The 27315-nt window shown below is 38.3% G+C and overlaps 1 protein-coding gene across 1 annotated transcript; it reads left to right on the top strand.

Annotated features, from left to right (window-relative positions):
• The first annotated feature begins 3202 nt into the window (after positions 1 to 3202).
• Positions 3203 to 12142, top strand: GPX7 (glutathione peroxidase 7). The gene is made up of 3 exons (XM_041421571.1): positions 3203 to 3436; positions 9537 to 9798; positions 11581 to 12142. Exons 1-3 carry the CDS (start codon positions 3230 to 3232, stop codon positions 11742 to 11744), a joined length of 633 nt encoding a protein of 210 aa, XP_041277505.1. The 5' UTR covers positions 3203 to 3229; the 3' UTR covers positions 11745 to 12142.
• The last annotated feature ends 15173 nt before the right edge of the window (positions 12143 to 27315 follow it).

Genomic DNA, 27315 nt, shown 5'->3' with positions numbered 1-27315 from the left:
GACTCCATAGGGCAACCTGTTCAGTGCCTGACCACCCTAGCGGGGAACAATTTTTTTCTTAGTATCTAATCTGAATCTGCCCTGTCTCAGCGTAGAACCATTTCCTCATGCCCTCTCCCTGCAGGCACGGCAGAAGGCGCCGGCCCTTCCTCACTGCCCCCTCCTGTCAGGAGAGCCATGAGGCGCCCGCGCCCTGTGGAGCAGGTTGGGGCTCGCTGGAGCCCGGGCCTTGTTCCCCGCTTCCCCAGGGCTTGTCCCCCTCCTCCTGTGCTCGGTGGAGAGGGGCGGCTGTGCTCCGGGGATCTGGGGAAACGACTCCAGGCTCCCTGACCTTGGCTATGGAGCTGGCCCCGGCAGCAGCCAGGGACAGTGGCTTGGCCAGCGTGTGTGCTGGCAGATCCACAGGTCTCGGGGGAGAAGAGCCAGCCTGCCGGCTCTTGGCAGTGCTGGACTGTGACCTAAAGGCACTGGCAAGTGCTTGTCTGAAGCAAATCCCTCTGTGATCCAGTACTACCCCATTTTGGCAGTGAAATGTCGTGTTGTTGGCACTTCCTAGCGCAGGCTAAGGAGGCCTTTCCAGGAAAACAAGGCACTAAAAGATCAGTGTTGAACTACGAAAGGGGTTCAAAGGAAACTATTAAAAGTAATATGAACAGTAGTGCTAGAAACACTACCTCAGGGAATCTGTGTAGGCAAACAAAAGTTGCAAAATCAGTAATACAGGATTCTGTAAATACTGACAAGACATACTTCTGAATGTGAATGTATTGTGAAGTCAGCACAATCCTTAGAGGCAACCTGTAATTTCTTTTTTAATTTTTTTTTTTTTTTGGTTCACTTGAAGTTCACACTTAACAAAATTATGACTTAGTAGCTCAGGGTGTTGCTTATAACGTTCACCTTTAGGTACGTGGGCCAGTCCAGGGCAGCAGCAACAGAAGCAGCAGTGCTGCCCTGGGGACAACTGAGGTTAACTGGCTGGTGGTTCCAGCCTATTCCAATTTATTTGACAAAGATTTCTATTAGGTTTAGTAGGCCAAAGAGTAAATTGCAGAAGTAGCTAGATTATACTTGCTGCTGGATACAGTCCTCCTAGATAAACATTGAGACATGCTAGTGAGCAAACACACGCCAGTTTGCAAACCTGACTGGCATATTTCCTTCAAATAGTTGGATATATTTTCATATGAACTGATACTGCAGTTTGGCTCGGAAAACTTGCACCAGTATAAAGCCAACAGTCTTTGACATGGTCTCTTTCTCTGTGTTCAGGAACAATGCCTCCTTCTTTGCTGATGTTAAAGATATTTTATTGCAGGGAGCAATACAGAAACATGGCACTAAAAGAGGAAGCAGAGTTCTACTGCCAGCAGGCCATTATTTAAAGAATTCCCAATTCAGTGCCAGTGATCAAAAACTTTCAGATTCTGGGCTCAACTTGTAGGAGAAAATATGACTCTGAAAGCTACTAAATTTTATCTAGAAATCAGAGATCATAATCATTAAGCTGTAGGAAGTAGATTTTATGAAGTCCCTTTCTAGAGCAAAACTTGCTTCTTGCATTGCAGTATGATGCCTCATTTTTAGTCCTATACCCAAGCAATTAAAATATTATTGCTCCAAAATGTAAGTGTGTATTGTAGATTTGTTTTTAATTTTCTGACCAAAAAAATTTATGCTGATCATCAATTTTTAAAATATGATTTTTAGAATTTATGAGGTTTTAAAAATCTTTTAAAATGGATATACCATAATAAAGCCCTGTTCTCTTTCTCCAGATGTGTCTGAAGAAACTCTAAAGCTTTTCAGATAAGTTACTTATAAATTGAGGAAATCATACTTGACTGTCATCTTGGTCAATACTACAGCCAGGAAAGTATCCAGGAAAATACCATTTATCTGCAAAGAAATTCACATTGTCATCACAGTGTATCTTTCCTGTGGAGAGCATGGCAGAAGATTTTCCATCTATCCATCTATATATTTTTGTAGCATATTACATTATTTCTTGATGTTGGGTGCCTGCTTAAACTGAAATTCACAAATATTGTGAAAAATCTGAAATGTTTAAAAACTGCAAATATATTTTTCAACTAGCTATATAAGGCTTCTTCCCTTACAGTAATGCTAGTCATGCTTGAATTACCTAAGCAAATTTAATCAAAATGTCAAAGATCTACCAAAATTCCGTTGTTTTTTAAAAAAAACAAAGTGAGATTACAAAATGTATTTTTCTCTTCAAAAGATAAATTTCCAATATGCCTTGGAGCCACTCTTAATTGTTTTCTGTAAATCACTGCATTTTCCTTTTCTTTGCCAAGAACTATCAGAATCATAGCCGTCCATGGCTGACCGGTTTCTTGGTCCAAGAAGAAATCAATGACCATCAAAAGCTTTCTATTGTTGTTACTTTGTAAGTACAAATCCTTTTCTTCTAGCGGGCAGAGTAGCAAACTGTACAAATAGCTTTTTTTTTTTTTTTTTTTTTTGCAAACAACCCAAGAATGACATCAGTGCGCTGAGGCAGTGCTTTGGCTCTGATCGTCTGAACGCTCTGATACCAACCTCAGTTCCTGGTGCTTTATGGCTCTCTCTTGCTTGAAAGCCCTCTGGCAGCGTGGTTTCTCCCATCTCACTCAGTGAGATCCGTGGTCTGGCCGCTCACTCCTCACCAGCCAGGTGCATGCAGAGCTGCATTTCCTGCAGCCCGGCTGGTGGGGCTGTTTTATGTGGCGTGTTGGTGGTTTGGTTTTGCTGACTGTGTGCTGTGACTCTGGCTCGGAGCAGTCGCCTCAGTAACCAGTAGCAACCAAGCCACTGCTGTCCTTTGACATTACACCGTAGTCACTATGTGCTATAGTTAGTACACAAAAAAAGAGCCTTTGCAAATCCATCAAAAATCACAACGATGTAGTTAAACAGGATCTCGTTTTGATACCCGTATGGGCTATTCACTTAAGATTTGGACTCAGTGATCCTTGTGGGCGCCTTGCAACCCAGAATATTCTTCGAGCCTAGCATCCCACAGACCGAGCCAGCCAGCGCTTTAAACCCATAACCATCCAGCACGGAACTCTCCGTTCTCCAGCGGGTGCACCCTCAGGAGCCATCCCGGCGGGCGCGGAGCGGGCAGCGCTGCCGGCTGCCGCAAAAGGCCCGTTTGCAGCAGCGAGGCGTTTGCGGCAGCGCGGCCGGGCCGGGGCCGGGCAGAGCGCGGCGGCCGTGCAGCATGCTGGACCCGGAGGGCAGTGTGGAGCACCAGCCTGCCTCCTCCTTCCCCAGAGTCCTCCTCATCCCTCTAGCCATGCTCCTCGCAATTGCAGCGCTCCTGCTCTTAGCCTTTTCCGCTACGCGGCAGAAGGAGCCTGATTTTTACACTTTCAAAGTTGTAAACATCCGGGGCAAGCTTGTGTCTCTGGAGAAGTACAGGGGCTCGGTAAGTGCGGCGGGGAGGGGCGGCTCCCGCCCGGGCTCGCTGTCGGGCAGCCCTTGCATGTCGGCGGAGCGGGCAGAGTGCTCGGAGCCTCGGTGCCCACGCGTGTGCCTCTGGGCTGCTCGCTCTGCCTCTGCCCTTCGTGAGCTCGTGTGGCTAACACCGGCTCCTCTTCAATAAAGCGTTTGCAGTCTAACCCCCGTGTGTGTCCGCGTCTTCTGCTGCTGCGGCCGCCTGCAGACGTGGCAGGCAGGGAATGCTGCCCTCCCGCCGATTGCTCTGGATTCTGCCTATTCCATTGGAAGCTCAGGAAGTTTGTGTCTTTGTGTAGCTTACTCTTGGAGTTTATTTCTGCCTTTTAACTGCATGACTTCTTGTGTGTTATTCTTACTCAAATCCCGTTCCTTTTTTAATGATCCTCATTAAAAAAAAAGGGATTTGATCAGTGGCGAATGGAGTTAGATTTCACCGTAGTTAGAAAAAGCATGAGACATTACAAAGTATCGGTGTATATGAAATTGTAACAACATCATGCAAATTCTTACCTCGCTTTTTAGTGTGACAATATGAAGAAGGGCAGGTAGATAAAAGCACATATGCTTTTACCATGTCTTCTAAATTGTATTTACATCTTACATTAAGTATTTTTAGGCAGAGTTTTCCTATTTAAAAAAAATGTCCCTGACTATAATCTCGTTTTATTTCACTTTATTTTATTAGCGGTTTGATCATCTAGTAAAGATTGTCAGTACCTATGGAAAAATGAAAAGATAACTTAGCACATTTATTATATTTAATACTATAACCTCTTATAGCCCCTTTCACAAATTATAGAAACTAAAATCAACATAAATCCCACAAGTGACACATCTGTGATACAGTCAGGCAGTCCAGTATTTTCACTGCTGCCCAAAAAGGCAGCATCACTTCTCATTTTCACCCTTTTTCTGCAGCTTCATATTTACACCTTCCTTTTTCCCCTCCTCAGATGTCTGGGCTCACTGGCCCAGAGCAGCAGGTCACTAAAACATGGGCAGGAAGACAGAGAAGCTATATAGGGAGATGCACATTTTCTTGAGCTCAGCAGAAATGGATACTGGTGGATTTGGACCGAATGAGAGGCCTAAATTCTATCTGGTCAAAGTCCTCATCCCCCTCCATTCACAACTGAGATACAGCAGAACTGGTCCCATGCCCACTCAAATATCTATGCTGGAGAAAAACATGGAAGCTGTTTAATATTAAGCAATATCTGTGCTTTTAAAATGAGCTCCTTCCAAAGGCTCTGTCAATATATCCTGTTAATAGGGCATGTTTTGTCTGCATGTCATCTGCTAATCTGAATAAGCAAATACAACCTGCAGCTTCTGCATCTCAGGGCCAGAATCAACATGGAAAGGAGTTAAGGGGGAACTTGGAAGAATTCCTTACAGCCACTCTGCAGAGAGCTGGGGGTGTTCACCCCCTCTGGAATCTCAGGAACAGGAAGGTTCAGGTTGTGTGCTGTTTCCCAGGGCTGTGGTTCCAGGCCACCCTCGAGGCATGGCTGGTTTCATAAAGGGAGCTCTAGAGCTGCATCTGGGAAAGATAATACCATTGATGAATGGTATTCTTTGATCTCTGCTAGGCCACATGGAATATTTTATTCCAAAAAAAGTGACATTCGGCTTCTGTATGGAATAAAAGATAGATTTGCATTCAGAGATCCTATTAATGTTCAGGCTACCTGCTCTTTGATAATGTATGTGGACAATTTTAAAGAAAATTACAGTAATAAAACACATCCCTTTCTGTCATTACGTTGCCAGAACTCAGTATCAAGATAGAAAAAGGTTAATTAAAACTCCCATTTATTTCTTAAAATAAACTTGCTTAAATCGGCAGTTAGATAAGTAATGTTAAGGCATAGGTTTATCATAATATTTTAAAGCTATTAAAAGAAAGAAAATATTATTAAAGTACGTGTGTGCTGGGGGTGTTTCAAGGAAAGTGAGTCACTAGTTAGCTCCTGGAACAATAGTCTGCTAATTGCTAAACCAGCTTTTACCAGCCTTAAGCTTTCTGGCAGATGTAGAGAAGACATTTTTTTCAATTTAGTCACTCAGCTAATTTATTTAAATAACTACTTAATTGGTAGTCAAGAAACTTACTAGGAATTTAAAAAATCCAAGGGCTTCCAGACTCTAAAAAATTAATAAAGTCTGCTAATTCTAAAACCATAAGAGCCATGCTAACATAAACAATCAGTGCAATTCATGACTGACAGGATCATTCTTCAATAAATCATTATTAATATAAACTTATGTCTATTCAGATCATCAAAAGCATTTTTTCATAGTAAGAAAAAAAAAAAGACTGATTGACTAATTCTCTTTCTATTTGAGTGTATCTTGATACGAACCACAATTACCCTCTGTTATATAGTAAATAAAGGGAGGACTATTACCACTGAGAAAGAGTTCCACAACTGCAATAGATCAAAAAACTCTCTGGTTCACTGTGTTGTGGAGATCATCCTTCAGTGGTTTTTCCACACTACCATAAAATGTTGACCCATCACTCATCTACATTAAAAATAAAGGACAGCGGTTATGGTTGCACAAGAATCAAGAGGATCCAAACAAGATTAGTTTTCTATCTAATCTAATTCAATAATCTTATCTTTTATGATGTGATCTGTATCAGATATCCTGAAGAGGTAGTATTCTTACCAAAAATAGCATCTATTTGGGAGTCAGAGCTCCCAGACATCAGCTGTTCCCTGCTGTGTTTGTGCCTAGCTTGATGTAGTGGTACCAATCTACCACCCAGCTAAGTCCAGTGTGCTGGGGTGGAATTAAGCAGGGTCAGTGCAGTGCCTTTGGAAATCTTGAACCATAGGTACTATAATCATGGAAAAGCATTAGGCACTATAACAACTGAAGTATTATTTTAAGTAAAGATTATTATTGAAAGTACTGCTAGGGACTTTGGACCTGGGCCCGCAGCAATCCGAGACTGTGGCGTTCCTGGATTAGGATAAATGCACAGCCACTGAATTACCACACAAATATTGCTATTTGTTCCATGAAGGTGACAGCTCCGTGAGCTGGTGCCGTCTGACACTTGTGGCTGGTTTTTCCATAGTCACGTGGAGCCAATTAAGAATTTCTGGGTCTAAAAACCCAAGTGCCTGTTGTCTCTGCTGACAGATCCACAAAGGGTTACTTGAAGCTGAGACAGATTCCTAAATGTGTCCCAGGATTTCTCCCTAAAGGAGGCACTCTGGTGTGAACATTAAGAAGAGCAAGAAGAGTATATGCAGTGTTAAACGAGTTCACTAGTAGAATGCATGGGCTTTCTAAGCAAAGGGAATAATAGTTTTAAAAGGTGAGACAACAGCTGATAAAGAATTTAGCTGAAATGAAATCATTTTTGTGAGGTCCATTGAACTGTTTGCACTGCACACTAGGTGGTGTGCTTGACTTGTGCTCTCAGAGCCCAAAGTCAGGCATATTGAACTTAATTTAAATCATTAATAGTTGTAAGAAGTCAAAGTACAGCCTCTACATGAGATCAAAAAGAGTGACTGTTATTTATTAAAAATAAAATGCAGACAAAAAAAATCACTGCATGAAATCACTTCTAATACCAGATATCTGGAAGATAACTTCGGAAAGATTTTTAAAGAATCATTTTAAACATTCATTGATAAATACTAATAGATCACAGAGGTTTTCATTATGTATGTTAGTTATACTTTTAAGAGGTTTGCACTATTAAATTACGGAGTTCAGTAATGGAGAATTCAGTTACAGCAAATGCGTTTTTCTAAGGAAAAAAGAGAAGCATAATGTGTCTGCCATCCCAAGAAATCTGAATGTAGTTTCCATTTGTGTTGGGGGAATATGTTTGGAAGTTTGCACTGTTGTCACTGTTAACTCTCAAGCCTTTAACCACCATGCCAAGAAACCACTGGTTTTAAACAGCTGTAAATTAAAATAGTTGTTTCTTTTTGAGTGAATTCTTTCAAGCCCTCTTTTTACTTAAAATCAAGTAAAAGTTATAAAAGCTTAATTGTTTTCACTAGCAATTCATCCTTCATATCTGTTTTAAAATGCTCACAATGCCTACACAACTTTCTTTCACCTAAACCTCCAATGACAAATTCTTACATTACTTTTCTATTTGAGAGCAGTTACCAATAGAGGTGAATTCAGTAAGGTGCATGAATACTTCTGCATCATGAAAATTCCAAGGCTTAAACTATAATTAAAAAAGCTTCTAAAATTTCATGTGGAAGAACTACATGTGGCTTCAATTCTTAGTGATACAATTTATCTTTACTTCATACTAAACTACTGTTATCACTATGCTTGATAAACCAGATTAATTGAAAAGAACAGAACTGCCAATAGTTATTTTTTATGTCAGCCATACAAATTCTGTTTCAAATGCTGAGAGTCTGCAACAGGAATTCATCATAAAATTATTACCTCTTCTCTGAAAAAAAAATCTAATGATATGCCATAACTTATAACTTCAGATGTTTTAGGAGACTGAATTTAAAATTTCAGAGCTTATAAGTGTTGTGTGAATGAAAGTGATGATTTGGAGGTGAGATGGCTGCAGGTCATAGTTTATCTACAAGTGTACAGGGGTTGTTTAGGTTGTATGCTGTTGACACACTCCACCACAAAGAAGATTGCACCAACTTGTGCTTTGAAAGATTACCTGTCCTCCAGGGAAAACAGTGCCACTCCAAATCCACTTTAAATTCGGTAGCTGGACTTCGATGATCCTCGAGGGTCCTTCCAAGTCAGGATATTGTATGATTCTGTGAAAGCCATACAGTTATACAAAGTAGAAAATACACAAAGTGTTAATGTTTAGTGTAAGAAATTACAAATACCAACATCACCTTAGCTTCTTCTTCATTCATTCCTACCCCTTCTACACATCTCATCATAAGATCCCATATATTACCCAGATATGTACCTTTTTATGCCAGTTTGTTTTCTGGCTTTAAAAACACTATGCACATGTAGCCATTTATTTTTTACTAAATTTTATTTCACACATCCTATTACCTTAAATACTTTTGTATGAAAGTATTAGAATGGACTCAATTTATGTAGAATGAGTGGCAGCTCACACAAAATTTTTGAGAATAACAAAACTATAAGTCTAAAATTCTAAAAGTTACTTAAGGCTAAAATTATCTCAAAAACCAATGAAAAATTCTTCAAGGCTTTGAGAAACTGTAATATGTGTTAGTTCAGAGTTGGGTCACTCAATATCCCCAACAAATTCTGCTGTTCCTGCAGTGCTCACCTGTCTGTGACAGCTCCCTTCCAGGTGGGTCTGTGCTGGCAGCCACGTGCCTGGTGCCCATATCTGACTGACACACACACACAGCACTGAACATGGTCCACTGCAGGAATGACCTCAAAGGATAGTGGGCAGCCTTCACTTCTTGGAATCTCTAATTCAGGCAATAAAACTTTGTGCAAAAACTGTTGTCATTTTGTTACAACTGAGTAGATTTACTCTAGGAGTGATGGGAAATTTTACAGCTCACACTACACAGACCAACCCCAAATCCTGTAATTGCTTTTATTAACTTCCAAGTCAAGACTTCTACACTGGCAATGACAAATGGATCAGACACTTCTGCAAGGGCACTTAATTTTGAGCAAGAAAACATGCTGCAGAGCAGATGCTTCACAACAGATAAATAAACAACCAAAATTACATTGATTTGCAAGTTTCTTTCATGCAACTTGGTATATCTTAGCTGGATAGTCACTTCTTATTATGCTTAGAAACTGTCCAAAAGGCAGAATGGAAAAACACAGATTCTCAGTAAACTGAAGATTAAGATTGCTTAGCAGTCGGTTGATTATCTTAATGTTGCCAATGAGGAATACAAAAAAGAAATATTAAATCTTCCTTTTGTGAACAGAACTCAATGTAGTTTCAAATATGTGTTCAGTCACAGTTCCCTAGACACACCTTTTTTTTTTTCTTTTTTTCTTTTTTTTTAATATTCTGCATTCCAGCCTACCTGTTAGAAAACTGACTATGTCCATCACATTTTTAAATGTGCTCTCTTGTTCTTCAGGTGTCTCTAGTTGTCAACGTTGCAAGTGAGTGTGGGTACACAGACAGCCACTACAAGGCCTTGCAGCAGCTGCAGAGAGACCTGGGCCCATACCATTTCAATGTGCTGGCATTCCCCTGCAATCAGTTTGGGCAGCAGGAACCAGACACCAACAAAGAAATTGAGAGCTTTGCACGAAAGACTTATGGTGCCTCCTTCCCCATGTTCAGCAAAATCACAGTCAGTGGAGCTGGTGCAATTCCTGCCTTCAAGTACTTAATTGGTGAGTAACCTGGAATTCCGGAGGGTTGTTTCTCCTGCAAAGAAGTCCTCTGACACAAAATACCATCCAAAGAAGCAAGAGGTGATTGTGCTCACAGAGTTGTCAGGCTCGAAGAGGTCAGAAGTCATGTAGTCCCTCCTCCTGCACAAGGCAGGATTTCTCTGTCACCTTTGTCTTACCTTCTAAAAAGATCTCCAGAGATGAACACACATCAATAGCAGATGTCCTGTAAAAGCTGGTCCAATAAACCTCTACATGGAATACAGGCCTTGAAATGCTCTCCTCTAGGCATACAATACCCTGACCTTCCTTTTTCCACTTTGCAGCCTCCTAAGTGCTCCTCCTGTGACATGAGTGCTGCAGATTTGATTTATAACATTCATCTCTAGGGCTGCAGGATAAGTGGAAGTGAAGCACCTCATAATTTACTTCAACAATCAAAAAGTGAAACCAAGCACTAGACAATGTCCTTGAATATTCCCTTCCTCATTCCTCCCCAAGCACTGGAACAGCCATACTGTGCAGTTCCTCCAGTTCCAATCTGCTTTAGATTGCCAGCACTGACACCTGAAGAGGTTTTGCTGGTTCTTACCAGCCAGCAAGGCAGGGTGCTTTTCTTGTACTGAACAAATGCTCTAAATACCATTTAAATGCTATATTAAAATGTCAGTCTTAATCTAATGTGAAGGAAATGTCTTTCAGCAATGAAATACAGTAAAGCTCAGTGTGACACAATATCACTTGAGCTGCATTCTGCAAGGACCATATCCCTGCTGCTTCTCTCCAGCACCACAGTGTTCTCCCAAATCCCACTGAATTTAAGAGTGTGGATATTATTTTTGACTACCCCAAGCTCACCTCCTTTCAGGTGTCTGAAATGGATCACTCTGCTAGCCAAATTTCCCTGTAATCCTTTTCACATTCTTCCATGCCTATTTTGCCAAGGAGAGTTGTTCCTGCAGACATGTCCCAGGAAACTTGCAAAACTTGTGTTTCCCTGCTTGCCTGCCTGCAGGGGGAGGCTGCTGGAGGCTGTCTTTATTCAGCAAAGACAACAGTTAAAAGTGTGGGTCTGGCTGGGTCTTGATGATACATTGAAATAACTTCTGATTCCTTAAGAGGTTTGCCCAGTGTATAATCAGTGGAAAAAAAGATGCTAATTTTCTGTAGCATCTGTACTTGTGCTTTTAGGGGGATGAGGTTCCTGGTCTATTTGAAAGTCCTGGAAATTTTGTTAGTCACATAGCAGGAGAGTAAAGGGTAAGAGTGTGACTCGTGTAAAAGGGTATGTGATCAGGAAGGGGAAAACTGTAGTAGATGAGAATTAGGTGGAAACTTGGAACAATTACTTTGTTATTTCTTCATGTCACATTTCTTGAAACAATCTTATGAAGCACATGGTACTGGGTGCTTTTGGAGGGAAAATTCCGGATAAGCAAGTAATCAGTCCTGGTACAGCTATATTGTCATGCCAAATTCCATTTTCCTATCAGTGTTCAACTGTATCATGTATATCTCTATAGCACAGCCCCACACACTTCAACACCGATTATTGTGCTTTCTCCTGGCTCAAGCTTCCCTGTTTCCATTAGTCTCCAAGGCACTACTGTCTAGTTAAAGCTGTCTGTCAGAAAATTAATCTTATTCAGTCTGAATTTCCTTATAATTTTACAGTCCTTCTTCCTCTGCGAGGTTAATCATCAAATTGACATGAAGAATGTCAGGAATTGGCTAATGTGGTTTTCTAATATTTAAGGGTTTTTTTTTTTCTTTCCCCTGTAGATTCTACAGGAGAAGAACCAACCTGGAACTTCTGGAAATACCTGGTGGGCCCCAATGGGAAAGTAGTAAAGGCCTGGGACTCTACTGTCTCTGTTGAAGAAATAAGGCCGCATGTTACAGAACTTGTAAGGAAAATCATCCTAAAGAAGAAAGATGAATTATGACTTTCAAAAATCCCAGCACGCCAATTGCATCTTAATTGAGAATTAGGGCTGGACTTTGTCTTTTCACATTCCAAAAGAGAGGATATAGGGAAAGGAAATTGTGACCAGTTGAATCTGTATTCACCATCTAAGAATGTAGAAACCAGCAAGTTAACATGGCCAAAGTAATATGATATTTTTCTCTGACCAAATTCAGTTTGAGTTTTCTAGGAAAGAAGAAACCTTCAGCAATTGTTTCTTCCCCAATTCAATTATTAGTTGGTAACACTAAAGAAAGTTAGTTCATATAGGAAGAAAGATCAGAATAATGAGAATGTCCTAGCTGGGATCCTCCTGATATCTGCAAATCTGTTGTTATATTTTGATTGCAAACTGAATAAAATAAACAGCAAAACGTGCATGATTGACTTAAGGCATGTGCTAAGTAAGAAGAGAGCCAAACCAGATAACTTCAGACCAGGCAGGATTTGAATGTTCCAATTACCACAGCCAAACATAACTAATTTCACCTGTATAGAAAGTTTAGAAGGGCATGGGAAAAACACATCTATGAAGCTTAAATGAAAGAAGGATGAAGCCACAGGCCCTGTAAAAATTCTCCAGAAGCCATGACATGAATTTCTGCATTTTTTCACCTAGATTATCAGATGATATTTAAATAGCCATTTGAACATCTGTAGGACCAAAGTCTACATGAAATGGTTATTTCTTTCTTTTACTAGCATTTTGCCTTAGAATTACTCTCCCCTCATAAAACTGACATTAAATTTATTTTTCAATTTATAACACTATCAAATTTTGCTGCATGTACAGACAAACATCAGACAACCAAAATATTTTTCCATGAAAATAATTTTTCAAATATTTAATTCTTGCATAATGTTATATAGCTTAATACCACATTAGTGTTACAAATGCTTAATGGAGCCTTTTTCAACTGTAGCAGTCAGGCATCTGTTCAGACTTCAGAAGTCCCTAGCTCATGCCAAAATAATAACACTAACATTTGCAGCCTCATTGTTCCTTGACAGAAACCCTTTGAAAATCCTGTCAGGAAGAACTCTTTTTATCTCAACAGAAGCCCAATGTTCCCATCCTGTTAACCTCAGGATACCTTAAGAAGAATCTACCCTTGTCCAACTGCTGTATTATTGACAAGTGAAAGACTTTTTTGTGCTTTCTGATGCTTTCAAGTAGCACAAACAATGTTTGTCCATACTGTTGTAAGGGCCCATGTGTACAAACAAGCCTTAAGTGACCTGACCATGGTAAAAACTTTCCCAGCTCCTCAGTGCCATTAGAGCTCTTCAGTGTCCAAATAGGCTCTTGTCGAAATCAGAGGCAAATATTATGGCATGGCCTGGCTCATGGGACAAGGGGGAAAAGAAGAATACTGACTGGACTTGTTCTCCATGGAAGTAAGAGCTCCAGGGACTTCAGGATTTGCAGGAAGAACATGAAAGGCAGAGATCGTACTGCAAAAAACAATCTCGAATTGGCTGAAAGAAGCTGAGAGCAAGTTTTTTTTAAGTTTTAGTGAAAAAAAAAAGAGGGGGTGGAAGAGGGGATAAAAGGAAGGAGTAATAGAAGAACATAAGTAAAAGGAGAAATCAAGTAAAAAAGAAATGAGAAGAAAGTGAAAAGACAGTTTGCAGCCAAATAATCTTTGGGATAAAAGGGGCACGGAAATGTTCAAGTCTGAACATTGATACTAATGAGTACATTCCAAGCTCTATCAGCTACTTCTCACTTGAACTGCAACCTAAGAGTGCAGGAAATTGATGCTTGTGGCAGTGAATATCTGTATTTTCCTCCTCTGATGGTGAGAGAAGTGAACTCTGTGCCTGATTCAGTCATTTAGTCTATTCTTACATGGATCACTCTAAGACAATGGTTGCTAAGGATATCACAAAGGAAGGAAAATCAGGCCCATCTGATACTGTGCAGGGACAGAGAATCCAACTCTTAGAAAAGGTCTTTTTTACTCCACAGACTGTTTCTCTTTTCTCTGTCCTTTGATGCTAATGCAATGTCCAGCACACTGTTAGCACGTGCTGCAGGACTTAAAATTTTCTCCTTAGAAAGCTTGTTTCTATTTTATACCTAAAGCCTGGATGAGACCAAATCAGGCTATGAGAAATGGTTTAAGCCGTTTCTATTTCCATTTTGTTTGTCCAACTTCAGACAGAACTCTGGATTTGCATAGAAACAATCTTCTATTCTCTGTTAGACAAGTTCTACAAGTCCAAAGAGACATAAGGGCAAGGATCAGCTGGGAAGGTTTTGTCCTGTATGGACAAATATTGTTTGTGCTGCCTTTAAAAGCATTACAAGGCACCAAAAAAACTTTCACTTGTCAATAATACTGCAATTGGACAAGACTAGATTCTTTTTAAAGCATCCTGGAGTTAAGAGCAGGGGAACCTGAGCATTATGCTTTTGTTGAGATAAAAAGATTTCTTCCTGACAAGATTTTCAAAGGGCTTCTGTCAAGGAACAATGAGGCTGCAATTGTTAGTGTTATTATTTTAGTGGAGTGAAGAATTTCTGCAGTCTGAAGTCTGAGCAGATGCCTGAGTGCTAAGAGTAACTCCAGACTGGTGCTGTCAGAATTGGTGCTCTTACAAGTTTGGCCATTTAAAGAGAACTAAGGTAAGTATTACATATGCAAGCCTTGAAAAACAACATATTTGAGCAGCCACATGATTTTAAGCACATAGCTACTTTCTCTGCAGTTAACAGATATATTTTCATTATTAAATTTGGCATGGCATAGTTTCCATACTTTGTTGCACTAAATCAGTTTGTAGAACAAATGCTTTGGCCTTTTAATCAAAGTTCTGGAGTAAAACTAAATATTCTTAGTTGTAGATTAATACATATCTGGTGACACTGTAAGTACTTCATGACTCCCTGGTCAGAAAAAATGCAAATCAAATTGCACTGAGTTGATTTGGCTGTTGAGACTATAGAGAGAGCATGCAGAGATCAGAAATTACTTTTTTTGCCTTGTGAATTCCAGCACTGTTTTAATCTGACAGAGATCTTCCCTACAGCAAGTTCTGAAAACTGTAAACCAGCTCTGAATTTATAGCATGAGACTATTTTTCCTTGTCACTTATCTGCTTTGCAGAGAAAACAGTATTGTGTATTAACAGATGAGCAGATTGATGCATAGAGAACAATTACCTTGATCATCTAAGACTTGATCTCCTACAGTTTGCACATTTAAAGGTGTGAGCTCTTGGCCTGTTGATTTAAACTTAAACTAAGGACCTGAACACAAATGTATGCAGCCATGTGCACCCTCTGATATGCCACAGGGAAAAGAAATAATTTTAAAGCCTGAATGTAAGTTTAAAATTAGGCAGGCTTTTGATATTTTGAAACTTTGTCTCATAAAGAATGTAAGAATCAGACCTACATGCAACAAAAGGTCTGTTTTGAAGCAGAATATGCTACATTGAAATAGAGCAATTGAATGAAGCAATAGACAGGGCCTTTTTTTGGCATTATAAGTAGAACAAAGTCAAATACACTAGCTATCCTGACAGTCACATCTGCTGTTTTAGATAGATGATGGGGATGTGTCACTTGAGTTTCTATTGTGATTTTAGTCAGCAGCTTCTTTAGTGGCAAACCAGACACAATTTCTATGTGCTGGATGGTACTCAATTTATCATTTCAAACACAATAGCATCTCATTCAAGAAATTGCTGATGTTAGTCAGGATTTTCAGAAGACTGGACATCTCTTTGTTAAGCAAACAAATTTTATGCTACCTTTGATTATTGAATCAACCAAATATATTCTATGCAGTGATAAATCTATACTATTCTACTCATAGAGCCAGATGGAATTTAACAAACTTATTTCTGATTCATTCATAGAAAGTGTCAAGTAAGCAGAAAAATCAGGTATTCTCTGTGACAATTAACAGATCCTGCAGTAAAATCCTCACTGACAAAATGCAAAGGAGTTTACAAACCTTTTGACAGATGACATACTGAAATCACCAGGGGCTAATTCTTGACCAAATTAAAGCTCCATAGCAGAGACATACACAGAGCAGAAGGAAATCACTGAGCTGTACCAAACATCATGCCAAAACTGATCTGTGATCTGGTGCTACACAGCTGATTCATCCACCTAGGCAGCTCACAAACACAGTGATGCTGCCATGTAGGATAAGAAACAACAAAACATCTTTTATGCCAACCCTGCAGCACCCTGGCACAGACAACAGAGGAGGCTTTCCTAGTGACAGTGGCTGCCCTTTTCCTGCTGCCTCTGCACAGCAGCTGAAGGCAGCCCCAAGTAACTTTCCATCTTTAGCCTAGAAAACCTGACCCAAGTCATCAGTCCACCTGCCTAAGAGATAAGATGGGCTGCTTTATCTCAAAGCACTGCACAATACCTGCTCAACAAGATCTTCTAAACTTACTCCTGGAAACAAGAACGATTGAAGGATCATTGTGCTTTGAGTGAGCAGACTTGCATTCTGGAAGGTAAGCACAGATGTGAAAGTTTTCAAGGTGATTCTGCCAAAGGAGATTCTTTTCCCCCACTCAAGCAGAACTAACAGCATCTACCTAGTCAGGGCCAGATTCTTCCCCAGGCACTAATTGATGGAACAGTGACAGTAAAAGGAAGTAATAATATTCTAGAACAATAGAAAAGACTGAAGCACAACTTTGTGGAGAACAAACTTGGTAATGCCTGATCTGTAATTGCAGTTCTGTGGAACGCTTCCCCATCAGACAGAAATTACAGATATTCCAGCTTCAGGGAACTGTAGTTTTAGCTTCCTTATGTGAAAGATGCAATGAGAAAGCTGTTAGTGTATTATATAAAACAGTCCTCTGTTTTTTTGGAGTTTTTTTGTCCCCCTTGCCCTAAAGGCAAGGTTGTTTCATCATAATTAGTGCTTTCATCTGAATTATAGGATGAACCATTATATTTTTCTTTATCAAGCAAGGAAATCTGACAATGATAAATAAAGAACAGCTGGCAAGGAAAATATCCATAACCCACAGACTGTTTATCCATCCTTTGGAAAAGGGCACAGTAGTCAAACTCTTCCTTGTAAGTAAAGAACTTGTTGAATTCCCTGTTTTAATTATAAATCAGGTTATCTAACCCTTAGTTAGAGCCACATCACTCATTCTGATTTGTCATTACTTCTATATTCGAAATACTTCTTATTTTATTACTGATATTTTCCTGTCCTCTGGAGAGACCACTAACCACTAGAGATATGTAGGAATATGTTTTTTCTGGCATATAAGCATTTTAGATTTGAAATCTCTTCCAAATCTGGGCACAGTATTTTAAGTTTTCAAGCAAAAGTACTCCTGAACTGTCACTTTGCTTAAGCTGAAACTTTTAGCTGGATACAACTGATGAGAAACATTTCAAAGCTGATATTCATGTTTTCAAACTTTATAAATAAAATATTAACAATGAAAATAATTTCAAACCAATAAATAGAATCTAAATGCAAACACAAAAAGCTTTGATGATTTTAAAACTTAAAAATTTATTTTGTGAATTTTGTCAAAACATATTTTTCTATAAGTTTCAGCTTAGGGAACAGTTTGGTTTAAAAGAAATTGACAATTCTTGTTCTTTTGAAAAAGTCTTGCTGTCTCCAGAGACTACCAATCTATTCTGCCTTTAGCTATACTGAAGTCAACAGGAATATATCATTGAGTAAAATTGCAATATCAAGTCTCTCTCTGATTATATGAATCACTTGGTTTTATTGAATACTGGGAATTGCAAGACACCATTTCTAGTTGTTTACTGCATGCTCAGTAAATGTGTTTGTCAAGCCATTAAGAAACTGGGAACAAAGAGTTCATAGAAACAGATGCAGAAAACCAAAACATTTCAAAGAACAGACTTAAAAATTATATCATGTGGATAATTCATGCAGTTAACATGTAATCAGCATAATTTTTCTAATTTAAATTGAGAAAAGGATGTAAACCAGATTTCTTTTTCAGATTTTAAGAAGGTAAGAGAACACCAATAGACAGTCAGCTGATAAGGGATAAACTTTTCCCAAGTTTTAGGTGGGAAGTTATAAGCAACGAAAAGGTGTCATTGTATGTACAGATGGAAAGTTCAGGGTAAATTATTTCAATGCCAGAGGAAGATTTTAGAACAGAGGCATACTTTTGTTATCAAGCTCTAGTAAAAACTGAATTACTGCAGCTATGGCAAGTGGATGCATAATCCTCTGCCATGTACTGGGAAATTCTCCAGTCCTGTGAATATTTAATCTGGTCTGACATAGTTCTCTGTCAATTTCACCTCTCAATTTAAAGTTCATTGCTTTTCTAGCCTTTTACCTCTGACCATTTCTTCTGGTTCTTTCCTTGATGTCTCCTTCTGACACAATTACAGGTTGATAGCCCACTCCACAAAGTACCTATTGAAAGGTATTCTTAAAGCATCTGTTAGTAGGTCAAAACACAATAGACAAAAGGAGGAAAAGGGGTCCAATGGAATGTGTCATGATTTGAAGCAATTTTATTTTCTCTCTCTGGTCTAGTCCATAATCAGACATTATTTTCTCACTTTCTCTAGTAACTCACTTTCTCACTCTCTCTATAACTATGGAGCAGGACACAAAGGATAAAGGAGACATTTAGGATGCTTATGTTGGCAGTGTGTTGAAAGGGGAGCCCTCGATGGAAGAGGATCATTCTGGTTTGGTACCAGGACTGGTAGTTTAGCTAATTAGATTTTAGAACAATGAACTCTGCTTATTTGGTGGAGTCATTCTGACTTGGGTCTCAAAGAAAGATCTGGCCATACTTTTGTGCTGCAAAACTCAACATGAGCCTCAGCTTCCTGTGCTTCTGCTGGAAAAACTGCTCCACTGCCCAGGATCAAGGGCGACTGAATCTCTGAAAATCTCCCTGAAGAAAATCTCCCATGAGTCTGTCCCAAGACATGCTCTTCCTTATGCTCTGTACCAGGTACAGAAGCTCAGTAACTGCTACCAATGACAAGATCAATGAACAAAAATTACCCGAGCCTCCTGTGCATCCCAATATTACAGCAAGTACTTGTCTATTTTATATCCTGCAAGAAATCATTTCTAAGAACTTCAGTATTTATTGAAAATCCTCCTGAAGAATCCTTGTCCAAAATATTGTGTACTAGTCTGAAATGTGCCTGGTCCTTCCAAGTAAGCAATACTCTGAACCTCTTGTTGGAGACATTTCTTTTTCAAGGACACACCAATTATTTTCTTCCTTTCAAGAGCATTTTGTACACATTAAATCACTGCATGTAAAAAACCTGCTGCAGATTTCTGCATCGTGTAGTGTTCAGACTGGGTGCTCTCAGTGCTGGACTTGGTTTCTTGCATTGGAAATGTCTCCTTTCTAACATGAAGCATATTAATTAATTAGCCTGTCATCTTATTTTCCTCTCATTTAATAGAGTTGATAATACTAGGCAAAATATTTGTTAGTTAATTAAAAAGAGAATGAAATTACATCCTACGTGGAGGCTGGTCTTAAAATATACAGTATAATATGAATACAAGTCCTAAATTAACAAACTGATAATGTTGTACACCTTCAATAGCTACAGAGATGCGTTGGAAGGACCAAGTGCTTAGCATCTATAAATATTTGGCCTTTTTGTGTATTAAGCCTCTAACAGCCAGATTATAAACTCACATTCTTGTGGCCCTCAGTTGGCTTGAAATTCAGAAATGCAGGAAATCAGCTGTTCTCGGGAATCATCTTGAGTCACAGTAACTGGGGAATAATGAAGTCAAAAACACTTGAAAAAAGAATCACTTATGCTTCTAGCACATCACTATCAATGCTGCTTGGTTAGTGATCTTAGTTCATACACTTTGGTAGCTTCCAAAATAAGTTAAAAACCCCCTCAATATATACAGCAACTCTGATAATTACAATTCCACTGGTCCCCTTATTGTTTGCAATGATTACCTGTTGGGAAGAGCAGGATGACGTCTCTGGGACTCGATGGTGACTCACCAAAGAGTGACCTCATGGCAGGGGACTGATTTTGTTACCACTATTCTAAATACATTTCAGCCCTTGATTTACGAGCTGAATGGATTATTTTCTAAAATAAATAGACAGTGAAGCATCTGTTATTTCCAGAGAAGTAATGAATGCCCAGCACTCTCCTGACTGTCAGGCCAGGTTTTCTTCTGTGTAGGCTTGCAGCAGTGAGCCAGCACACTTGTTATTTCTCTTCCTTGTGCATTCCTGTGTGGAGAATGACTTTTTAAAAAGTTATTATAATAATTGGAAAGTTATTATAATAATTGGTGCAAGACTTCAATCAGTGAGATGACACTGCATTATTTCAAAAGAAAGCCCGCAAAGTTTTTTACACTTAAAAACAAATATTTCCATATTGCTGATAGCACAGAGCCATAGAATATCTCAATTTGGAAAGGACCCATAAACTCATTGAGACCAGCTCCTCACAGGATCATCTCATTCACATTCTGCTAAAAAACATGGGCAATTTCCAGATATAAGGGCTCTTTTTGAGAACAGTTAGGATTTCAAAATTCCTACACCCAACAGATAACGTGGAAAGCTGTTATGTTAGGTGGATTCCTACTTATGTTTGGTCTTGTATAAGATGCTGATTTTATTTGTTTATATAATCACAATTCTTGTATTTTTTTAAACAAGATTTGAAACTTTCTGAGAATAAATTACAGTTATATAAAAACATTACAGATTTCCTACAGGCATTATTCTGAAACATAAAAGAGATTAGAATTTAGAGTGGGTGCTTCTAATGTAAAAATGTCTAGTGTAATAAAAATTCTGAATTTTTGGCCTATAATGAGACAAAAAAACAAATTTCCATTGGAATAGGCAGTGCAGTGCTTGTGTCTCAGCCTGAACATTTTGAATGTAAAATTTAAAATGCAATTCAACTACAAAATAGCAACCAGTGATGCAAAAAAAAACCCAACAAAACATTGAAATTCATCTTCTTTTCTTCTTATCTTTCTTTATATTGATACAAATGCTGATTTCAAGTCCAATGATAAAAAGGAGCATGTGAAATCACAGGCATACCTGGGCACTCACAGCTAATAGTGACTGCACTGGCTCTGAAGCAAAAAGGCTTCACACCATATTTATGTTTACACGGCTGTACATGTGCAAGAAGCATTCCCCAATAATGGAACCAGCTGATTGGGAAAAAAATTCTGTGTGCTGCTTTGGAAAACTTCCTGGCATGAAGTGAACACGGGCTGCTAGGAAACATCCATGACCAAAACTAATGCGGTGACATCGGCCTTTTTTCAGCTTTTTTTCCACTGACTGTATAACTCAATTACCTACACACTGCTCTGCTCATAGGCTCAAGCTCTTCAGGAATCCATCTGGAACATCCAAGACAAGCTCTTGCAGTTTTTTCTTCATCTGAGGATCCCTTGTTTTGTATAATTCAGATTATGTAATTATGGCTGAACATTAACATCAATGTGAAGCCTTGGCTGCCTTGCCTTCACAAATTTACACTATTTGGACAGTTATTCTGTGAACAATTAAGACTTGACTCTTACTCCACCAGGATGGAGTCTCAATTATACCAATGGAAAAGCAATTTCTCAGCAGATCTTTTAGTTAATCTTTAAATTCAACCTTATTTACAAAAAAAACCAAACAAACAAACAAACCACACCCCCACACCAAAACCAACCTAAACAATTGTCCTTTTAAAAATTCTAGAATACAGCTTTTCCAATTTTTTTAATAAATGTTAAATGCTTTATTCTAAATTTAATACATACTGAATGTAATGAGATTCAAAACAAAATATGAATATTTTTAGTGAGATGAAAACCAAGAATGTTTGCTACTGATGGAAGAACTATAGTAATAATAAGGAATGGTAAAGTAGAACATTTTTAGTCTAATATGGTAATAACTATATTCTGTTACTGAAACTTATAGTGACCTCAGAGCATCATGAAAAAAGGCTTGATATTAATCTTATGGATGAAGCCACTAAGCATGTGGGTAATATCATTTTCCCAAAAGCATGTAACAAGTGAAAGAAAAGTAAAGAATAGAACTTAATCTTTTGCTTCCAAGTCTGTACAGATGTCTCTACTACCTTTAGGAAATCCAACCTGAGGAAGCCAGCCATCATGTGAAAGTTGATTATTTTGGCACCAGTAAAAGGAAGAAATAGACAGCAACAGAAAAGTGAAGTAATTACATTTGTTTCCCTAAGACAAACAACAATGCTACTGTAAATCAAGGTAGTTTAGCTTGATTCTGCTTTGACTTCTTTTCTTGAGATGTGCATCATGCCCATGACAATGAGCTGCACTGATGCATTCCACTTCAGTAGCAACAGAGAAACAATTCCTGTCAAAATCCTTGGTGGAAATTCCAAGTATGGAAGAATGATGAGAAGATGGTTAGGATGAACAGATACAATACATCTTTTAGCTTCATCCAATTTCTAAGAGAACATCTGATTACTGAGACTAACACAGATGAAGTGAATCCCTCATCTGAGATGTAGTTGCTGATCGTTTCACCGCAGCAGGGCTGAGGAGGTGAAGATCTGACCGATGGCTCACTTGGCCCAGCTTCAGAAGGTCTAGTCTGTCACCCAGAGCAATTCCATTAGTTACAGATTGTCTGGTAATCAGGTGCTCTGAGAATGAGGGATACATAAAGATTACATAAGAGATAACAGTTGCATTTTAATAATTATTGTGCAAATGTAGTTAAGTTGAAAGACCTGTAGCTGTCTCAAAGACATAAAACCCATTAAACCTCTAGTAATTATTAGCAGTTTAATGCTAATGCTCTGAACTTTAATGTTCAGAGCTATCTTGTCAGAGGATAAACTATGTTAGGTGTTCATAATAAGAATATACTGTTTATTTTTCCTTGGATCATCTGCTTATTTTGGACAACTGCTGCTTGTATCCACTGCTGAAGTGAAAAGGGATTTGAAACTGAATAAGGCTTTCTAATTTCAGCCAAAGACAGGAGGGCTGTGGAAAATGGTTCTCTTCACAGCATCCCCAAATCTAGCAGTGTTCAGAGATGGAAAACTCACCTTCAGCACCAGAAAGGAGGAACAAAACTGAGCTTTTGAAGCTAGAAAATAAAATTGACTATCTGTCAAGAAAACAAGTGCTAAGAAAGGCTTGTGAGCAATGTAACAATATTAGTAGTGAAACACCCTCACATCACAGAACACTGGAAAAATGAATCACTATCTGAGAGATGATAATAACTATTACCAAAAACCATGGCTGAAGTAATTCTGTATTCCCACTAGGTATGGTTGACATTCAAAAACAATTTTTTGACCATGCATTAGAAAAGGGCAAGAAAATAAAATAATTAAAAACTTGTTGTGAAATGAGCTGAAATCTCGCCAAAAGTTGTATGGTTATTAGCACTAAGTCTGGCATTTATAAATTCTGAGTAACCCAATAATCTTTGAATGTAATTTTGTTCATGTAATTTCTTCTGTTTGAAAACAAATAGAGAAAACAAGAGCAGAATTTCATGTTGGCAACGACATGAGTCATCTGAAATATTTCAAACCACCATACAGAGTTTTGCCACGTGAATTAACGAAATAAGAAAGTCACTGTCATCATATGTGTGAAAGAGAACTAAATGAAGCAGACATTTTTCCAGAGGATTTAAACATATTTGCTGATGAAAAGGAAACAAGCAGACAACCTATGTTCTGTTCCAAGCTTCATAGGTAGGGCACAGAGCTCCTGCTACTCCAAAGACTGGTCATCTTTGCCTTGACCTTTCAATTTTCCTCTTTCCTACTCCCATTTCTTCACCCTATCCCTGTTCTCTTTAACTGCCAAATCCCAGCCTTCAATTACTTCATTTGTCACACCAGTTCCAGTTTCTTAACCCAAAATGGGTCAGAGTCCAACTCTTTGGCCTTAACACCTTTTTTCACACAGGACAGAAAACTTCAGTCCCAATAATAAAGCTTTTTAAAATAAAAAGCAATTGTAAATAGGATCCTGTAGGAAGTTTCTCTCCTGCTGCACCATTTTAACAATAGATGATGTTACCCCCTACTCATAAAGACATTTGTGTGGGAGGGTTAAAGAAGAAGAATTTTTGCTGCTATTGGTATCTGCATCTCTTTGAATTATAAATTAGAACAAAAGTTCTCTGTGATGGCTAAGTGACAGAAAGGATTCTGAGCCAAGACACACAAAAATATGCAAAAAAAAAGTAGATAATTTTATAACAAAACAACTTCTGGTATTTGAAAAATATGCTTAATAGGACTAAATCTAAATTATTGGCCTAAGAGTTTGAGCAAAATGAAGACAATGAAAATCTTCAGTTTGAGTTTACCATGAAAATGGTGGGAAGATGTTTTATTGTATTATTTATTCACTGATACGTAGAAGTCAGCACTTCAAACCTGTTTACTTAGGTATTTCTCTTTAAGCTTCAATTTTAGACAAAGTAAAATCAAAATGTGATAGAAAGTGACAATTCATATAAGAATCTATAATTTTCTGGTTTGTTGCTTAGTGTAGAATAAATGCTGAAAAGATCAAGAAACTTACATGTTTTCCAAGTGCTACCTCTGATGGAGATCTTGCTTAAATAGTCTGAAATAACAGGCCCATCATTTCTAACTGTCTTGTGATTGAGTAGCTGTTTCAGAATTATCCCCATAATCATCCCCTACATACAGAAGCTACATCTTTCTAGAACCTTTTAAAATTTGCATCCTTCTATTCAAGTAGAAAATGCATTATGACATATATTTGTGTCTCTAAAATTATAAATAATTATGTTTTGCAAGCAGGATAAATTAAAGCAAAGTGAAATGCTTGAGGCAGTGTCAGATTGACTTTGTTTGTAAGTAAGGAACATGCCAGTTTTCTGCTTTCTACTCAGATAAGTAAAAACTATTTTTCTTTCTGAAAAGGAAAAAGAAATGAAAACCACTCCACAAAGACAAACTGCAGTGAAGACTATTTAGTTAGGTTCATTTTTGAAAACTATTTCATGTGTCTGACTGTTCTACTTCTAGATAGGAGAGCAAGTGTAAAAAGGTGAGATTTGCTTCACTGAGTCATTATTCTGAAATATTTACCAATAACAGCACACAAACACTGTAGAGAATGAAGCCATTACACAAACACAAATTACTTATCAGAGCTCCATCCTCACTGATAATTACCAGTATCAACACTTCCTACTTCTCTGTTTCACTGATTTTCCCTCCTAAAATTTTGATTTAAACCTCCTTTGAGCATCAACTCCCTGAGGCTCAAAATTGTTTTCTCCTTCTTCATTATTTAGTTCTGTGAAGCAGCAACAGTTGAAAGTCAAAATCTATACCCTATATTGACTGGGGGAATCAATTAGAGGATAATGTGAGTGAAGTACAGTTAAAATGACTAGGAAGATTGGTAGGCTCCAGAGTGACATGAAAAACTCATATAATGATGCTTTCTACATGTCTTCACTTGCACAGAGAGGATCTCAAAATGCAAACACTTTTGCATACAAGTGTCAGACAACTCCATCACTATCACAAATCTGCAGAGTTACAATTGGGAAAGCAACTTGCTCACAGGTGGTTGAATTGAGAGCAGAACCCAAGATGTATCATATCCTCTTGATAGATTTCAGTCCCTCATTAATACACACACATTCTTTTTTAGTCCTCTGAGTGACAGCAACTCACTGTGCTGCGAGTACACACCACTTAAAACTTCTGTGCCCCTTTCTGTTTTGAGCTTTATGCTGTCATCTGCCTTCCTGAAGTGCCTGCTGCTCATGTAACATGATAAAATATGTTATCTACATTAACTCTGATGTCAATTTAACTTTTTACTCCTAATCACAGCTTGTTACACCATCCTGGCGTGACAATTTTGTTTAATTGCATAATTTGCCACCAGATTACTTTTGAAAGTAATTTATGCAGCTCTTTGCCAATTAATAATTAGGTTGTGCTCTTAAGGAAAACCTTTCATGTCGGTTTGAGGATTGATGCTGATCTAGACACCTATATCATAGTTCATCATTAACTTTCTGTGGAAGATTGGCTGATTGAAATGTGTCCCACAACAGTTAATATGAATGCTTGTTTTTGGCTTTGAAGTAGTGCTTAGTGCAGAAGCACAATTCACTTTGAGTTTCTCTAAATGGAATAGCTAAACCAGGAAGTTTTAGCTTCTCTTTCAAGATTCCTTTGCTCTAAACTGTACCAGCCAGAAAAACTCCTGTAATTTGCTGGAAAATTAAACCAGCCCAGTTCTGCTGGCCAATATCTTGTGGAGTCAGGATAAGTAAATAAGAGGCTGTACACTTTTCACAGTAATTTTAGTTTAGATAAAGATCACAATTATTTTTAATTATTACAAAAATGGTGTTCTAATTATTGCATAGACAATGTGCATGTTTTTACATTTATGAATTCATCTGTAAGGCTTGAAAGCAGTTATAAGAAAGAGAAAGCTGCAGTTCCATGGCCACAAGTATTTTGAAGACAGGCTTTAAGTACAGCTATAGCAGTCTCTTGGAAACCAATGTGAGTAACAGCAAATCAGTTAAAGATTTGCAGAAGAGTCTGGGTTGCAAGCACCCAAGAAAGTTTGCACATTTTACCAGAATTAGAGCTAGAGCTTCACTGCACAAGGGACTCATATTCACAAGGATGATAATTCAGCACTCAGAGAACAGAAGTATTCTGCTTTGGATACAATTCTGAAAGCTGCTCCTGAATACCTGGATATATTGTCTCTTACTTCCAAGTGTCCTACAAAGGTCTTGGATCTGTGTTCCTCTGAAGGCTGGATGACCTCATTCTTAGGTTGAAACACACTCCTCACTCAGCAGAGAGAACTTGTCATCTGTGTAGTAACTTAAATTGATTTTGGTAAAAGTGAAGAAAGAAGAAAACATATTTTATGAGGTCTAAACAACTAACTCTTACTGGAAGAGGTCTGTGTTTTGTAGCTGGAATGATAAAAATATATGATGTTTTCTTCTGATGGATGATGCATATGTTCCATTGGTCAATGAAGAGCCTCCCACTCCCACTTCAAATCCTGTTTCTGAGTGTCTCATCAAAAGAGAATGGGTTTTATTTCAATCCTCCAGCAATTACGTAGTTAATTCAGTCACTGAGGTAGATAACTCAAACATAATTTCAAATGTTTCATATAAATCTTTCCAAATAATTGCAACAAGAAAGTATGCTAATTACTGTCACCCAGTAATCATGGCAAATACAAACTGATTGCATGGTATAAATGAGTATACTGATTGATGAAACCAACAAACAAAAAAAGATGCTGTCACCCCAGAACATTTCATCTTTCTTTGAAACAAAATTTCTTTAAGTTTGGACAAAGGATCCACCTTTACTTCAACTCTGACACAGGTCGACCTTATACTCTTTAAGTATAAGTCCAAGTTTTTGTAAGACTGAGCATAAAACTGGGATGGGTAATTTTATTTGTTCCACATCACTGCAGTAATAGTTCTGAGAAGAACATAGTTAT

This window comes from Onychostruthus taczanowskii, unplaced genomic scaffold, assembly GCF_017590055.1.
Source record: "Onychostruthus taczanowskii isolate IOZ18803 unplaced genomic scaffold, ASM1759005v1 scaffold7, whole genome shotgun sequence".
Lineage (NCBI taxonomy): Eukaryota > Metazoa > Chordata > Aves > Passeriformes > Passeridae > Onychostruthus > Onychostruthus taczanowskii.
This window is presented reverse-complemented; position numbering and strand designations above follow the sequence as displayed.